Here is an 18,213-nt window from a genome sequence, read left to right as displayed (position 1 = left end):
CCTTACAGTGCTGACTGGGGGCGGGGGGGGGGGGGGTTCCTATCTGTTGATTCCAGCTTGAGATATGCTTCAGGGACTAAGACAGTGGCCATATAAAAGCCTTCTACTCATGTTGTAATGAGAACTTTGCTCTTTTAAATTGTTTTGGGGGTTTTATATGCTCAAATGCCAGGTTAAAATTGCAGCTGCCTGAATATTTTCAAAAAGCACCTTTATTATTTGAAAACCAAGCTGCTACATGAGAGGTGGCCTGGGCAAAGCCACTTTGGAGGGGGGTGAACGGGGCTGCTGACAGTGCTGTGATTGAAATTGAGTTTCTGATTTACTTTGGGAAGCCACTGGAAAAAGCTTTCCCAGAATTGTCAAGTACGTTCTCGAATGCCCTGAGCCTGTTGTAGCTGAGATTATTCTCATGCCATTGTATAAACTGCCTCATAACCACCCAGCATCTGTCCTGGTTTATTTGCCATAGTCACTTGCATATGGAGGGTGAAGACCACTTGCTAAGCTTGTGCTGTGTATTTTCAGATTTTCTATCTTGTTCTGCTTTCTTTGTTCCTTCCATTGCTTTCTGCAGGTATTTAAATCCATGGTTCAAAAGAGACTATAATGTAGCTAAGTGGGTAGAAGATGTGAATAAAAACACTGAAGGACCGTACTTTAGGTATTTTATAAATTAATTTTATATCCTTTTCAAACTCTCCCAGCACATACAAATACTGTAGTGTGACTGGTTCTCTATCTTGTATCTCCTAATACAAGTTCCTAGAGATGGAAAAGGGTCCTTGTTTATTTGCTGCCGTTTGGAAGGGTTGCCATTTAGTGCATGTCCCTATCACCATCTTGAGCTTTTAGTAGCTTTCTCTTCATTTTACGCTGTGTAGTGTTCTATGGGCATGAAACATACTTTCCACTAATAAAGAAGCACTATTAACCTCAACAATTTAATTTCCAGAACTTAGAAGTTTCTTAATGCATTTTTTTTTCTACTTACTGCCTAAGAGGGCATAGTGCATACAAAAACTCAAGGAAAAAACACACAAAGACGCTAAACGAAATGTAGTGGATTTCACTTGAAGAAGAAACAATGATTTGATCTACCTTGAAAATCATTGAGATAATATGGACCACATGAGAGCACGTGGAATGAGCTTAGGTTTTCTTTGTTCATTTCAACCATTTGCTACCAGAGAAGGCGCGTGCTTAGAAGAGAGTTTTATGGATTCTCAAGAAAGCACCTAAGAAATTTTTTATGTAAATCAAAATGTTGTCTGACACATCAGATAGAACAGAAAGCAGAGAGGAAACATGTTCTTGACTCACAAAAGAGAAGAACATTCCTCCATTTTAGAAACTGATGAATTTATTCAACTTGTTACAGCTCTGTGTAACATTAGAGATCAGAGAAAATTTCCAAGAGCTCTTAATGGACTTTTTCTTTTTTTCTCTTTATAATATCAAAATGGTTTCCTAAAGGTAAATGTCCACTCTGTATCTGACAGATTCATGGACAATTATGTGAAGCAGAAATAGGCTCAATTACCCTCTCGTTTGAGGACAAGTTAACAATGAGCTTTCATAGTACTTTTGACCATGACTTGGGTCAGCATTGAACAGATACCAAAATATGTCTGTATATTTAACTCTCAGCACCCATGTAAGGTGGACTTTCTCTTCCAGTGTACCATTTAGTTTAGACATGTATAGTTTGAGAAAATGATTAGACCTATCTGCATTCTAATTTGATCCATAACATTTGCATATACTCCAAGGAAAGCATAACTCCTGCCTGCTCACAAAACTACGTCCTGCTTTTATACCCCATCCTGCCCTCCTGCCCCGTCCTCTGCTCGTCCCACACTTTGCCACACTGAACCTCATACACATACACTCACATTCAAACATCCCACCCTCACCTGTAGCTCCCAAGATGGCCAACGTCAGGAAGACAGGTAAGATAATTTTGAATGTTCTTGGGAATCTTGGCTCACCTGCAGTCCTATTACTTCTTCCTATTTTACTCAGGCTTGTGGGCAGATTGTAATTTGTACCAGCCATGGAACCAAAACGTAACAACTTTGGTCCTGTGTGGTTTAGGGCTTTTATTGCCAAATGGCCTTAGCATTTTGGCAGCAATAATCTATGAAATGGTACCCCGGAAGAGTTGATTCACCTCCCCTGGGTGAGCTGAGTAGTTTTTTGTGACTTTAAGAGAAGAGTTCACATTTCTTAAAATCTGCACCCAGGTCTGCCCAGAAGCTGCATGATTAAACGCAATTTGGATGGGGAAATGCTTTTGCACCCCCGGTTGCACGTGCAAAGCCGCAAGGGCAAGTTTAGAGGGTTCCTTTATCTCCTCTTTAATATGAGATGTTGCTTCCTACAGTAGATCGTCCCATTAAAAATTTGTTATTAAAAATCTGTATTTTTGTTTAAAGTTCAGTGGATGGCTATGACTTAGTTTTCATGTTTGGATAAAGGTTATACTGTTAAGACTTGAAAATCAACACAGAATTTCTGTGAAAGTGGTGAATAATTGAGATGACCTAGAGCTTTAACACCACAATTCTAACATAACAGGACAAGCCTTGCATAGGAGGCCTAAAGTGCATCCACATCTTGGCTTATGCTTTGCCAACCCTATGCTTCAGCTCAGATCTGCTTCATCTGCCCCCAGGTCATTCAGGATTATCTCTCCTACCAAAACCAGCAATGAGGGCAAAGTTCACTTTCTTAATCAGCCAGAGGTGTTGGGTTTGTGGCATTCTTATCAATAGGCAGTGAGGACTTGGCGACTGCATCAAACTGGTCCCAACTGTAGCCTAGCATTTGAAACATAGCATTCGCTCACTATGAAGAGCAAAGCAAATGAATGCCTACAGATTTGGAGGGATCAGAGTACCTCCATTGTGCTCCTTACCCAGTTCTCAGATGACAGTGGTTGGACAAATTGTCCTCACCATGTATTCAGGGCATCAGAAGAAGCAAGGGAAAACAGAGCAAAAAGTATTATCTCACCAATCCAGATGCTGGCAGCAGTTCTGCTGGTGCTGGTGCTTTACAAGCTCTTAGAAGGTATCTGGGGATACCAGCTGATTGCTTACTTCATCAGTGGGTTTTGAATCCATTTCCATAATCTTATGAGAAATGTAGTGTTTCTGGAAATAAATGAACCACAGTAATTATCACGTATCAAGTGCCTACTCTCTATCTTTATTTCTCATCTCATAAGGTGTATTCTTATTCCCTTTTTATGGATAGAAATCAAGGCACAAGAGTTACTAAAGGTAGCCTATCAACTGATAAGGGTCAGAACCAGACTTTGAGACTGGCTCTATCCAATTCCAAAATCTACTCCCTCTTTATTCTATTGCATTTACTTAAAAGGTGGATACTGACTGCTTAGATCCTATCCAAGGACAATTAAATCCTTCTGATCTGGCTATTACAAAATTTGCATATTATCGCAGTGTATTAGTGGGCTTATGTCCGTGCCATGTGACTGGCCTGGTTTTGGTCATCCTGAGGGGTAGAACTGAACTGAGATTGCCTTATAGGCCTATCTATAAAAAACAACCCAGAAAGTCTGATGTGGCTCCAGATGACAACACTCCATTGGCACATAAGCACAACCTTTATTGTGCAATTCCAATATGTGCTCAGTGTAGTTACGAGGGTTTTTAAAGTGTAGTGATGATAATGGCTAACATTTATTCCAGAGACTATCTATGCTTTGTAAGTGAATGAGCTGATTTGGTACTGGCTATAAGTGATAGCCAGACTGGAACTGAATGTCTTCCTTAGACCTTTGTGAGAAATCATGTTCATTTTCCCTAAACATTTACTCTCCCCTGTTCTCTACTCCTATTTTGACTCCTACCCTGGTCTTCTCCAACACCCCTCCAGGACCTGTTTCCTCCCTCCCCCACTAAAACTGTCCTGGTTGGTATTTCTTTTTTTCCTCTCAGGGTTCAGGAAAGTGTCAATTAGCTAGACTGTTAATGTGAGAAGTAGTTCAGTGCAATTTCCTTGGGATTCTGGAGAATATCTCCTGGTCTTATTTTTACTCTTTATTGACTTTGCCCACAGATATTTGAGAGGAGAACTGGGCTTTAGCGCCTCTTGTAAATGAAAAGGCTTGTCATTTGGACCCCTGGCCAAATCAAGCCTGATATGGCTGTGAAGCTAACAGCTCATGCTAGGCACACACACAAGGCAGCAAATTAAAAAGAGGATTTACTTTGCATGATCCCTAAAAGAAAGATTTGGTTATTTGCTTTTATACCTCACTAGCTTTCCTGAACTTGGGTTTATTATAGGTAATGATTGTTTAAAAAGATGAACCCAGGTTAATAGCCTTCATTTTAGAAAGATGCATTTAATAAATCTCTAAATGCAAAAGTTTGTCTTCATTTTGCACATACTGAATTTGTTTCCTAGAGGTCATAGTCCTATTTAAAATGTTTTACTTAAATTATTTTTAAAAAATTAATTTCCAAATTAGAAAAACACATAGTCTTGTGTTGCATTAATAGAACTTTAGAGGATTTGAAATACTAATATTCTTAGTCATATCTATCCACTCAGGATGGAGAGCATTAACATAAGAGAAATCTAACAGTTGCTTTGTCCTAACAATTAGTGCTAAGGAGTGGACCTGGCCATTTTTCAAAAACGGAAGTGTTAGTAGTTATGGATTTTTTAATTAGAAATGTAAATGGAACCACTCTTGATCGATTCTTAAAATCAACTAAGGATGTTCACTTGAATCTCAAAGTAAGGAAAATTATTTTCAAACTTTAGCTTGAATTTAACATTTATAAAATAGAAATAAGTTTGAAAACTATGGCAGAATCAGAGCCAGGGACTTTATATGAATGGGAACTAAATGCAGTGTAGGCAGTAGACCTTGCCCCACCCAGTGCTATCCCAGGATACAAACACCTGGTCTGAGTCAGTCTCAGCAGATGTGATGCATCCTACTGAAATATGTACTTGTGTTATAATGTGGCAGTGTAACCAGTTCGGTGATATGTGTCATTACCACCTTGCACCAGGAATTAAGGAATCATGAATGTGTAGTGGTAACATTTGCAAAGGGGGTATCTATTGCAGTTATCACATCTGTTGTTCATTACGATATTCTAATGGGAAGTCTTTTACTCGCTTCCACCCCACTCTTAAAGATAAGCTAGCAGCAGGTATGGGCTCATCTAGTGTGCCACCATAGTCACAAATATTACCACTGCACATACACAAATCAAACAAGTTCAGCATAACACACCACTCTTCCCCAGCAATGCTGATAGTAGGGATGAATCAGACCATTTTTGTATGTTCTCATCAGACTTTGTTTGGCTGGAACTCTGCACTCCTTACTGCTTGCATGTTTACTAATTTATTATTAAAATCCCTGTATTTGCCTTTGTTCCTTCACAACTAACACACTGGCCTCTGAATGCATGAGTTTTGTGTAAATGAGTATGTGACTTAGCAACTAATATATCATTGGTAATGTATTGTAAGATCTTAACTGGAATTATTATACTTAGAAGCAATTTTACATTAAGTGGCAAAAATAAGGCAGAATATTAATATGTTGTATACTTAATTTACCATTATGAGCTCTTAGAATAATTTTATCCATTCTCCATATTATCTTTTTAATTATTCTATATGAAACTTCATTGTTGGCTTTCTAGTTGCAAAGTATGATTCTATGTACTAACATTTAAGTGGTTCATTGCAATCATGGAATTAGAAAGCTAAAATTCCAGCATTCCAGTTTTGGGGATGACAGTGTCATCTTCCCAGTAGTTAAACTTTGGAGTAAGAGCTTATGGAAGTAGAAGTCAGAGGGTTTGTTCTGAACTCACTTTTCAAATATTTGAAAATGATATTAAGCAATCGCCTGCTATTTATTTCATGTGTTCTCAACGTCTCAGAACTTTATCTCCTGCCAAGTCTCCTTCTTCATCAACTGGGTCCATTGCATCTAGCAGAAAGTACCCTTATCCAATGCCTCCACTTCCGGATGAGAAGAAAGTGAATCGACAAAGTGCCAGGGTATGTGGCAATGTTTCTCCATAACCTTACCTAATCAGTCCTTAGCACTTCTCTGTGAATTCACAGTGTAAAAGATACATCTTCCTTCTTCATGAGAAAATTAAATATGAAAATTAGAATATTCTTGGGGCTTTGGGGTTCAGATTTGTATTTGCAAATAAATTTAATCTGCATTGGTATATGCTGGAGATATTTGGTGCATATTAGTCATTAATATATACTTAAATTGTTTATTATTCATTGTAATTAATATAGTAAAACCTGGAATAGATAAAACCAAAGGATATATTTTGCTGTACCAGTTTTTTAATATTCCTGGAAATGCCAGAGACCAAATAAATTAGCCACTTTTCTATGCAAATTTGCTTGCTCAGCCCTTTCACTGGCTAAATCCTCAGTAGATTGTTAGAAACAGGAACTTATGACAGAAATTCAGATTATTGTCTTAGGGATGGGAGTAGAATTTGATACTGGGAAAGGGGATTTGAAAATCTGTAGTATTAGCCAGACTTGGTAGCACATACCTGTAATTCCAGTGACTAGGGAGGCTGAGGCAGGATGATTGAAAATTTGAGATCAGCCTCAGCAACTTGGTGAGAACCTCAGCAACTTAGTTACATCCTGTCTCAAAATACAAAATAAAAAGGACTGGGGATATGGCTCAGTGGAAAAAACATCCCTGGGTTCAATCCCTAGTACCAAAAAGAAAGCAAGCAAGAAATAAAAGTTCAGAAAAATCTGTACTATTTAAAGAATACAGCAGTGTATGGCCAAATTTATTTATGTGTTTGTTTATTTAGGTACTGGGGATCAAACCCAGGGACTTGTTCATGTTTGGCAAGTACTATATCACTTAGCTTGCTCCCAGCCCCCCCAGAGATCAAAATTTTTAAAAAATATAAAAGTATTTATCCTGTTCACAATAATATGATTCACAAGAAGTTTTATTTAGCTATCAAGTCTCTTTTTGCATTTTAATCATATACCACTTTCTTATGATATTCCTGGAATCTTATGTGAAATTTGAAATACAGTGCAGTTTAGAGAGGCAAACCAAACTTTAGAGGTTTAAATAAAAGATACAACCAAAGAATAATTATCTTTGTAGATTTTCAGACTCTATTGTGGTCAGTTAATACTATAAAGTTGACTTTCTCAGAGATAACATTAGAAAAAAAAAAAAAAAAGAAACGAAGCTTTAAAAGCCTTCGCAGATGTATCTGCTAGTGAATACTAGGTTGCTAGATTTTTCTTGGTCTTCAAAGATATTTAAGAGACTCTTTGCTCTTCAACCTAAATTATGGGGTTCAAGATAATTATGGATCAAATTTAAACTCAGTCAATCCACATCCAATAAGAAAAGACAAATCATTATATGCATTATATTTTATAATAATAAAAAAATCTTTGAAAACAACTATCGTGTTAATCATAAAAAAAAAAACCTCTCTATGTTAATATGGAAAGTGGTAAGCAAAACAACTCAGATTGCCAGCACTTGGCTTTCTAGCCTTAAAAAGGACTTGTTGATAGACAGTCATTTCTGATACATGATATTGAAATCTAAGGCTGTTGTCATTCTTCCCCTCCTAGGAGAATTGTCTAAGTACAGCACCTCATTTTTTTCCCTATTAAATCATCTACTTCTCTGTTTTACTGCATCAACTTGGGGACATTGTTCAGCTGTTGTTATGCTGGAGTGTGGGTTACTAGAGATGACAGTTCCTCTGAAAAAATGGCTGGCCCATGCCCCTTCCCTGGGCTGAGCAGGGTGACTGTAAAGACTAGCTGCTGGGGGATTGGGGCTGTAGCTCAGTGGCAGAGTGCTCGCCTATCGTGTGTGAGGCACTGGGTTCCATCCTTAGCACCACATAAAAAAATAAATAAAGGCATGATATCCATCTATAACTACCAAAAAAAAAAAAAAAAGACTAGCTTCTGGGAGAGTTGCTTGAAAGATATGATTTCTTCTTCTCACTATGGATTAGCCACACCTTTACGAGTCCTGCAGAATAGGCGGCCCCTGTTGCTGGGCTTTCTTTGGGGCTGTGGAGACTCAGATAAGCAGACCTTCCTATCAGCAACCCCTTTGGCACAGCCACACAGGCCTGGGCAAAGTTGTGCCTATTATAAAAATGATGTCTTGGCCAGTCTTTTCTCCTTTTTTCGTCACAGGGATAATCATGACTTTTAGGTTGTCTCAGTGTCATTCATTTGTTCCTCTCCTTTCTTATGTAATATTCATAACTATATGCAAAAAGGTACTTCGGCTCTCTGAATCCAAAGTGTTGTCTCTTTACCACTACAGACCATTATCAGGGTATTGATCCAGATACTCTTTGCCTCAGACACCCCTGCCAGCCCCATTAAACTCTCCACCACTAGATGTCATCTACTCCCGAAGATACTCATAGTTGAGAGAAATCCTTTTGGTTTCCAAGAACAAGAGGATGGGTGTCTTTTTAATGATAAGGGCATACAAAGCCAGCCTGAGGTAGATAGCACAGAAGGCTTTATCACAGTCCTGAGGTGTAAGTCAACATGAGTGTTCAGAACAAGATTTCCATGAAGATTTGAAAGAACATCCTAAGGTAACCTATAGAAACATCTTCATAGTTGCTTCCTTTCCATTTCTTTCCCAGAAACCTATTGTGTGTACCATAATATGCCCCATGTATCCAGTAAAAATGGAATTTGGATGGGAATGGGTATAATTTAAGTCACTCTCTTAATAGGCTTTCTTTGTTCATGTTTATAGTAAGTTTTAAACATCATATTGCCTGAAAATATGTTTCATCAGCTAGATTTTTTTTTTTTTAATTGACCTTCCTTCTCTGGTGAATTGATTTACATTCACATCTGACAGTGCTAAAGTTGTTTGCGGTCCATTAAGGCAACTGCTGAAGATTGTAGAAATTAGATCTGATCAGGCTCAGTGTATAGAACTGGTGACAGAAGCACAGAAAGGGAAAAGGTGAGGGAATGAAGGAAGGGACTTCCTGCCTTGCACTCATCCTTCTTCACTGAAGGGTCAGCTCCTGAGAGGACAGTGATGAAATTGCAGAGTATGTGGTCTGGTCCTATGGCTGTGGCCCAGGACAGTGATTCGTAAGTGGGTGGTGGTAGTGTTGATGGAATCACACTTCCCAGAAGTCAGCAGTTCTTAGCATTGACTGCACATTGGAATCATCTGAAGAGCTTTAAAAACATTCTCAGCCTAAGTCTCACACAGAGAGGTTATAATTCAGTGATCTGGTGTGCTGTCTGGGCAGTGGAAGTTTTAAATATTTCCTAGAGAATCCTGAGCATGTGTAGCTTACAAATAATATCTTTACAGTCTTTCGTTTCATTTGAGACAAAATATTTATTCAAAATTTTGAGTAAAATTAAATGAAGATGTAAAGTTTTTTTTTTTTAATTGAAAGGTGATATTCATTAAAAAGGTTGAGACACAGGCTTAGAGGAAAGAGCTAAAAGCCGAAGTGTTTATTTTATCCGTGCACTAGACATTGTAAGAGTGTGTTTTCACAGTCACGTAACTATGGATGGAATCACCAACTTATTCATCTTCCTAACTCAGAATATGTCTGCTTCTCCTGCTTTTACAACGTACAACTTTGCTTTTCTCTATTGTGCAGCTATGGGAAACATCCATTTGAGATCAACTGTTTACATGTGACACATCAAAACTGTTTACTTCAACTTTTATAGAAGCCCAGCCTCACGGAATCACTGCAAATCTATCTGCTCTTCAGAGGACACCAATACCCTCTGAGATGCCACAGAGGAGAGGAAGCTGTTTCACATCTGGATACCATTTTCTTTTTGTCATTGGCTTAGGATTTAACTGAACCATGAAAAGAACTACTGACATGTCACATTATAACACAGAACAATAAGGGTACTGGTATGTTAATGGATAATCCGCATGACAGATATATGTAGAAATATCAATAAAATTAACTCACATGACCCCAAATGTAGCAAGTTTCCTAAGGGACAATAGTGGTTTCAGAACTTCACATTCTGAAGCGCATCCTCATTGTATACAGTAATGCTATATGCATGAAGCTTCTGTTTATTGTTTTCCATATTTAAGGAAACAACATCCCATAATAGAAACTAGCATGCAGGGCTACGGCATATAGGATTTTTCTGCAGGACTTTACAGCTTTGAGAGGCCAATATCCCATATGCTAACTTTAAACATGTATTTTTATTTTTGTTTTTTACTTTTCATATTTATATAAGCATTCAAGGACAATTGTACATATGTAAACATTTTTAAAATTAAAAAAGCAGCTGTTACACACAAGTGTATTTTGCCAAATGCCTAAAAAGAGTCAGTCACAATCACATCATCGTCCACCATCCAATGGTCTTCAAAGAGTATAAGCAGATGATGTAAATATAGTGGTCAATGCTGTAAATGTGTCTCTCCATAATTGGTATTTGTCGAAAACATGTGATATCCCTTTAAACTGTGTGTAGTCTGGAGGCCGTTTTATTGAGTCAGCAAGAAACAAAATGCTCAGCAAAACTTCTGGCCTCCATAGCTTGCTAAAGCAGGAGTCCAGTAGTGTGGCTGCCTTGCTGCCTTGAGACTATGCTGGTGGTTGCTCTCTGGGCCCCCATCCACTAGCCCATGCACTTCTCTTCTGGGGGTACATGGTGCCTGCCGCAGCAGCTATTCTCTTCCACTTCCAGAGCATATCAACTAGTCTCACCCTGGAGGCCGTGAGCCCCCAGCAGTGTGTTCTGCTGAGGTTAAGCAGGTGAACCAAAGACAATCCAGACCACAAACTGCTGGTGAACTGGTAGCTTCCATCTTGCCAATACTCTAACCCTTCTGTGTAGCCTGAAGTTTTTTTTCCTTGACAAAACTTTTCAGCCACCTTTATCTGTGAAAGAATGACTTGTAACAAAAACAACTTCTACACTGTTTATTAAGGGTATTTGTTAACACTGGGATGTGAGTCCCAACAGGTCATTCTGCGCTCACCCTGGAGCAAGATGATGGATGGTTCTGCTGTCTGAGCTGGGAAGCCTCAACAGGGCATAAAGGGTTAAATGAAATCTAAAGCCACAAAGATGCAGCAACTGGAAAATTATACAAACAGCAGCAGAAAGAATCTGATGTCTTGAGCCCTGTCATCTTTAATCCATAGAAAAATGAGAAATTTATGTTCAAAGCCCTGTTTTTAAACCAAAAGTTCGATAGCTATTATAATGCCAGTCTGTCAGTCCAAAAAAAAATTAAAAAATTAAAAAAAAGGCACTCTAGTGAGGTCAGAAATTGATGGGATCAATCGTGATCTTTTGTGATGAAGTATACTTCTGATTTCCTCTTTTTAATTTTTATTTTTTTCTACATTTGCTTGAGAGGAAGGGAATCAGCTGATAAGATTTCAGGAATGCCTTCTAAGTTTGATTTCTTCTGGTAATGTACATGGACAAAATCCACTTCATCTCCCTGTGTAATCACCCTAGTTGCCCAAACTTCCAGTTAGAAGACTGTGTTTCATCCTCAGTGTTCATGTCTTCTGTAGAAGCCCTCTCTTCTGCAAGTCTTTGAAAATGTTTGAAAAGTGGTTTCATCATCCAGAATTATATATTTAATTATCTAAACTTTGTGGAAAATAGCAGTTTTTCACAACAGGAAATGATGTGATTGTTGATACCTCAATAAAACAATCCGTCAGACCAAGGCTGGTGTGAGTGGTGAGCAGTGTTGCCACAGAGCTCTAGCCAAGGACAGAAGGGCAGACAGATTAAAAGATGTAGCAAATAAGGTGACTTGACCAAGATCATTTTAAATGTGCACTGAATGTTTTCTGGTATTGAGTGTATAAAAGGCTAATAAGGTTTATTTTGACTACAAAAGAGTTTATAGATTTGAATGTAAGGTGCCTCATGTAAATATCCTTCCTAGTTATAGTTCCATAAGCCCTATTTGAAAGAATCCACAAATGGCTAGCTACTCCATTGGTTATCTATCTTTCTCACCTTCTCAATTATTTTTACTGAAAATTATTATTTCCAAAAGAAAATAATTATGTGCCTTTTGGGAGATATGGTTGTTCTAGAGGTATATAGTTTGTAATCATACTCATTGGTAATAACCTTCTTTTGAAACTGAGTGAAAAGTGATTGGTCTGTTTGCAGAGATTATGATTTTAGAAATATAATAGCTTCAGTGTTCTGTGCTGAATATCTACTCTATCTCCCATGTTTAAACATTCTAGAACCATTTGTGGAATTCTTTGACAAATTTTAGCCTCAAAGGATAGTTTCAAGAAGTATCTATATGTACACTCATGATTGATGTTCTAGAGCATTATGTCTAAATATTTATGACTTTTCATTCACTGAGGTAGACAGAATGGATCCATGGCACCAAATAAAAGCACAGATAATATATCTTTTTAAATATTTATTTTGGAGAGAAACTTTGAGGACACATTGCAGTTCATATCATACAACTAATATTCATATTCCCCAGTTCAACATGGGATTATTACTAAGCTGAAAAGAGCATTTATTTGACCCTTACATTCCATTGTATGCCTTTCCCCCCACTTTCTGAAGTTCTGTGCATAGTTAGGACTTCAGATTGATAACCCTGCTGTTTGAGATGTTCCATTTATCCATATTCATCACAGTTCTGATATAAAAAGACTTTTAGATGTCTCCACTAAGAGTCAACATGGGAGTTGTGGGATGACAGGGACCCCTTAAAGAGTGGATTAGCTAGACTAACTGTTCTCTGCATCCAGCACTTACTCCCCACCCCGACTCTGCCTTCTTTCCTAGTACTGGGGATTGAATGCAGGGGTGCTCCACCACTGAGCTACACCCTCAGCCCTTTATGTTTTTAAATTTGAGACAGAGTCTCATTGAATTGTCTAGGCCAGCTTCAAACTCGCTATCCTCTTGCTGCAGTCTACTGGGTTACTTGCCACCATATCTGGCTCATCCAATTTCCTAAAATAGGAAGCAAAATCCTCCTCTGGAGTCACCAAGCTAGAAAATGACCCTCAGTCACATGCAGTCTGTGAAAAGGAAAAAGTCAGTATGTCTCCAATAGATCATCACAATGAGGGCTCCCAGACTTACTTTAGTGATTTGTGTGTGTGTGTGTGTGTGTGTGTGTGCTGGGAATTGAACCCAGGGGCACTTTTACCACTGAGATACATTCCCCAGCCTTTTTTATTTTTAATTTTGAGACACATCTCACTAAGTTGCTTAGGGCCTTGGTAGGTTACTGAGACTGGCCTCAAACTTGGATCCTCTTGCTTCAGCCTCCTAAGCCTCTGGGATTACAGGCATACACCATCACATCCAGTGAAGTTGTATTTTTAAAGAAGCTCAGCACCTCAATTAGGAATAACCTACCCTAACAATTGTTATAAAAACTAATTGACCAGCCAGGTGCAGTGCCACATGCCTGTAATCCCAGCTATTCAGGAGGATGAGGCAGGAGTATTGCAAGTTTGAGGCCTCCCACATAATCCCTTCCAATTGACTAATAAATAAAAGATAGGGTTAAAATTCCAAGCCTATTTTTCAGTTTGATATGGTGTTTATTAAGTGATACTGCAGTTCCTCTTTTTCCCTTTTGCTTTCAAAGACTTTGAGAATTGTTTTTGTGCATAAGGTCAGTTCAGCATAGAATTTCTGAATGTAAGATTGATATGGTTTCTAAAAGAAGCTAGTGAAAGATAAAATTAGATATTCTGTGTGCTTCTAAGGAGAGGCTGTGTTTGAATTCTATAACAAGCTCACAGTTCTCAGTCTTTTCTGTTGAAGCCCTTGCATATTTGCATCATTTAATCCTGCCCTAGATCTTTTGTGGACACTTTACCTGTTACCTTTTTTCAGATTTTATTTATTTTTATTTTTTTGTTTAGATACCTTTGAGCCAGAGGAAATAATAGTATTTCTGTCACTTCTTTCAGTGTTTCAAAATCATGTTTGTTTATTTATTTATGTCATCCATTTATTTCCTGTTGTTAGTGTTCCATTTTTACCTTAAACACACACACACACACACACACACACACACACAAACACATGCATGCACAAACTTTATTTCTTTGTTATTCAACATGATAATAGATCCTAATCTAAAGAAAAGACTATTTTACTTATCTTAAAGGACAGGAAGGCTAGATATTGAGTGGCTTGTGTGTGGTGGGAGTGGAGAACAAACTGTGGAACTGTCAGGACTGAAGAGAGGCAAGACAGTTGCCTTCACAGCCCGATTTGGAAGCTGCTTGCTGCTGCCACTGGATGCCACAATATGGGGCGTATTGTAAATATCTTCTTCCAGTTGGTAAGTTGGCATGAATTTTCCATGAAACACTCTCCCATTTGCATTATAATTATCTATTTTTCCTTAACTTTATGTTTTTCCTTTAAAATTGTCACCTAAATACATTTGCCTCCTTCAATGTATGGAGTCAAGATAAATTTCTCATTCTCTCTCTACCAGTTTAAAAGATTTAAAAAGCAACGTATCCATGGAATAGGGTTTAATTTCAAACTCAAATGTTTATTTTCCTCTTCTGAGATACTTTCTGAATGGATAAGATTAATCTGATTTTGGATGCAGCAAAATATTTTCTCCTCGCACTGGATAACTAAGCTTTCATAAATATCTTTCCCTGGTTATTACATTGTGAGGCACCTGGTCTTCAGTTGTGGCAATTGCCTGGTGCAGGAGTCCCTCCAAGTTGTGTGAATGGGAGCTTTTAAAGTGCACCTGCTGGGAACTGCTGGCATGTGCTCACAGCATATGCTGTCAGGCAGGTGTTTTGACTACCAAGAGGAGCGGTTCTACCACTTCTGCAGGTGCAGAGCAAAGATGGTTAAGATTTTAGAAAATGGAAGATACTATTTCTATTCACATTTTATTCATGGTTTTGTCAGAATTCTCAACATGGAACATCTTTGTTTTGTAAGCAGTACAACAAAATAAATATTCAAAACAAAAACCTGCCTAGTTAGTATTTCTGCCCCTTATATCCATGGCCTGACAAACAGTAAGCATCCTCACTAGGGGATTTGAGGGATGCTTCAGAACCTTGCTGTTTCTGAAGTAGCTCCCCTGTGAGTAGCTGTGCAGCACTTTCCTCCTAGTTAGCTTTCCCTGTCATGGAGGCTAGTACTTCCATGTGGAGACTGGAAGGACACCAGGGATGTAGGGTGGGGTGGGAGGCATTGTTAGCCTCCCTTTGACACTTTAGCATGTATTTTGCAACTTGGAAAGTCACTGAGAGACAGGCCCTAAGGTGTGGATATCAGAATGGGGAGGAGATAAGTAGTAGTAAGATTTGGGATATCATGGGGCAGTTGTTTAGTCCTGGCGTAGAAGAACCTGAAAGCCAAGCAGGCACAAAAGCTCTAAATGGTCTCTAGGCACGTGGTAGGGAAAGAGATAGTGGGAGCCTAAGGCAGATTTTTGTGCTTTACAGCTTTCGCCAGTGGTGGCTCTGTAAGTGCTTCATGGTCCAGTGGGGTGTCCCTGTTGCATTGTTGGTAGAACTTGCCACATAACAGAGAGGTGCTTCAAGGGAAGCAGGATTTTGGTGAGAGGCATCATCATTTCATGTTCCAAGTTCCCCTAGAATCAAAACTTAGCAAAATGTGTGTTTTGTTCTTTTTGTTTTGGTACTGGGAATTGAACCTAGGTGTGCTTAACCACTGAGAAACATCTCCAGCCCTTTTCACTTTTCATTTCAAGACAAGGTCTTACTAAGTTGCTTAGGGCCTTGCTAAATTGAGACTGACTTGTGATCCTCCTGCCTCAGCCTCGTGAGTCACTGGCATTACAGGTGTACGCCATCATGCCTGGCTCTGTGTGTTTTGTTTGGTTTCATTTTATAAAAAGGCATACAATGAGAGTACACAGTCTTGTTAAGATAATGTGCATACAAACCATCAATCATAAAATTTCAAAGAAAATTAGTTTCCCCTTTATTTGTGTGTGTGTGCATGCACACACTAATCTGCATTCACCTGAGGGCTTAGCCTTTTATTTTATGAAGTTTCAGTCTGTGATTTGTTTTGATGGTTAAGCTCTAAAATAACACTAATTTCCCCCAAATCTACAAATATAGCGGTGCTAAGTTATATCAGATAACACAATACAGAGAGTGCTGATAGGAATTAATACTTAGTAATAAGACAAGAATTCCTGCTAAATTATACATGTGTATCACTGCCTGATTAGAAACCCCACTTTTTTTTTTTCTAATCCAGCACAAAATCAAACTGTGATTCTACAACCAGTCTTTTTAATGGGTAAAAATGACCCAACACCTTTGTTTTGTATGGGGAACTTTTTTTCTTAACACTAACTTTAAAAGCTTAACAAAAGGATCTTTCAGAATAACTCAGCATGTGCTCCTTTTTAACTTGTAAGAAGACTTGTCCCTCTAAACTAGAATCCCCAACCGACATCTTTCAGAAACTGGGTGTTCTATTTAATCAAAGCAGTTTATGTTAGTCTGTTTAGGTCTGTGCTAGTGTTTTCCACATCTGCCATCCTTGAGGGGTGATTCCATCTGCACATGATGGAAATCACCCTGCAAGGAAGTGTTACTAGCAGTACGGTTTCACTTTTGGTAACCAGGTATTTATGTGTATATATTTAGATTTGCATCATTTTAACATTCTCTCTGCTACTCTGCACTTCAGGTTCTTACGCTATTTTAAAAATAATTGGGTTTTGGCAAACACCAACTGAAATGTATATGGTGACTGCTTTCCTGGGCAAGTGTGATTTGTTTTATGGCCATTCAAGTTATAAAATTGTTCTTGCATTGTAGGTAAACAAAATCTTGCTGTTTTTAAAGGTCATTGTAACTTGAGGTTCAAATTTCTGACGCAATTTTATTAGTATTCACTTCTGAAGCTAATAAGATACCAGTTTTCTATGTTACTCTCATTGTAACATCAATAAAGTGACTTTCAATAAAAGATTTATGTTATTTTGATGCATGACTCCCTTTAATCTCTTTTCTCCCAGCCAGATGCTCTTTCAGGTTAATCAAGATATTGTTACAGGGTGTTTTTGTTTTTGTTTTTCCTGTTCTACACAGTCCTAGAAGAGATCATTACTTGATAAGAAATAGAACAATCCTTTAGTAAAGCCTGGGTGCTCAGATATGCTGAGCATTTTCCTCTACTTCCCAACTGCCTTGCTTCTTAAACACTTTCCCTCACCCTAATGAGGATTCATGTCTTGTACCTTATCCTACAGCCCAGGCAGTGGTGCTCACTTGTGCTGCATTCTAAAGCAGTCTTGGATGGGTTCAGTTTAGGTTCACGAGTTCATTGCCTACAAATGGTTCGGCTCTGGACTTTTCATCTCTTCCCACACATGCATTTTAGTTACCAGTCATTATACTGGCATTTGCAATTTCCTTGCCTTGAGCTCCTAGTCTGCATAGAAAAAAGTAGTCAAGTTCTGTGTTACAGTGTGAGAAAAATGGAAGGAAGTTGTTGATGGAGGGCTTGTATATTTATTATGAGATTTTAAAAATTATGGTGATCACAAAGAACTCCATTACTTATATTTGAAGCATATAATAATTCATTTATATGAGCACTGAAACAATGATGCACTCAGGTGAGGCAAAGCAAAGCCTAATCCAGAGACAGCAGAAGTTTTAGCTCACATGCCCCCTCAGGGGCTGATGGTACCACCTGGAATATCATGCTAGAGTCTCAACTCCAACTTGGCTCAGTAAGAGCGTGAGTTTTAACTTAATGACTACTGTGGTGCAAATCTATGCCGGTCCCCAGGAAGTACCAGGCCTCTGGCAGCCACATTTCTATGAAAATTGTGTGAAATGTGTTATGAGGACTTTGTAAATCATGAATCTTTTGAACCATAAGACCGAAGCACACATTTCCAAAATAAAATACAACCCTGAGTGGGAGTGATCTGAGGAACTTATTTTTCCCAATAATTCTAAGAATTCAAGTTTGAGTTCACAGCTTTACCCCTTCCCAACTGTATGCTTTAATAGAAGATCAAACAGACTGAGAAACAGTTTTAAAGAAATGGTTGAGGCTACACTGGAAGTATACAAAGAAATGAAGCACAGAACCCAACATAAAATAGAAACAAAGTAGCCC

The 18,213-nt window shown here is 38.4% G+C and overlaps 1 protein-coding gene across 7 annotated transcripts in view; it reads left to right on the top strand.

Annotated features, from left to right (window-relative positions):
• The window catches only part of Adam22 (ADAM metallopeptidase domain 22), a 229,243-nt gene extending 212,177 nt beyond the window's left edge, over positions 1 to 17,066 (top strand). For 4 of the 7 annotated variants that reach the window (XM_027956108.2, XM_071612104.1, XM_071612133.1 and 1 more), the window contains 3 exons: positions 578 to 664; positions 5,946 to 6,066; positions 9,705 to 17,066. In XM_027956108.2, the coding sequence (XP_027811909.2) occupies positions 578 to 664; positions 5,946 to 6,066; positions 9,705 to 9,725 (229 nt within the window). In that variant the 3' untranslated portion in view covers positions 9,726 to 17,066. The remainder of the gene's footprint in view (positions 1 to 577; positions 665 to 5,945; positions 6,067 to 9,704) is intronic. The other 3 variants (XM_027956109.2, XM_071612119.1, XM_027956107.2) reach the window with 1 other exon arrangement.
• Positions 17,067 to 18,213: the final 1,147 nt, after the last annotated feature.

The sequence above is a fragment of the Marmota flaviventris genome, chromosome 1 (assembly GCF_047511675.1).
Source record: "Marmota flaviventris isolate mMarFla1 chromosome 1, mMarFla1.hap1, whole genome shotgun sequence".
NCBI lineage: Eukaryota > Metazoa > Chordata > Mammalia > Rodentia > Sciuridae > Marmota > Marmota flaviventris.
Note: the sequence above shows the minus strand (reverse complement) of the source record. Positions and strands in the feature narration are given on the sequence as shown.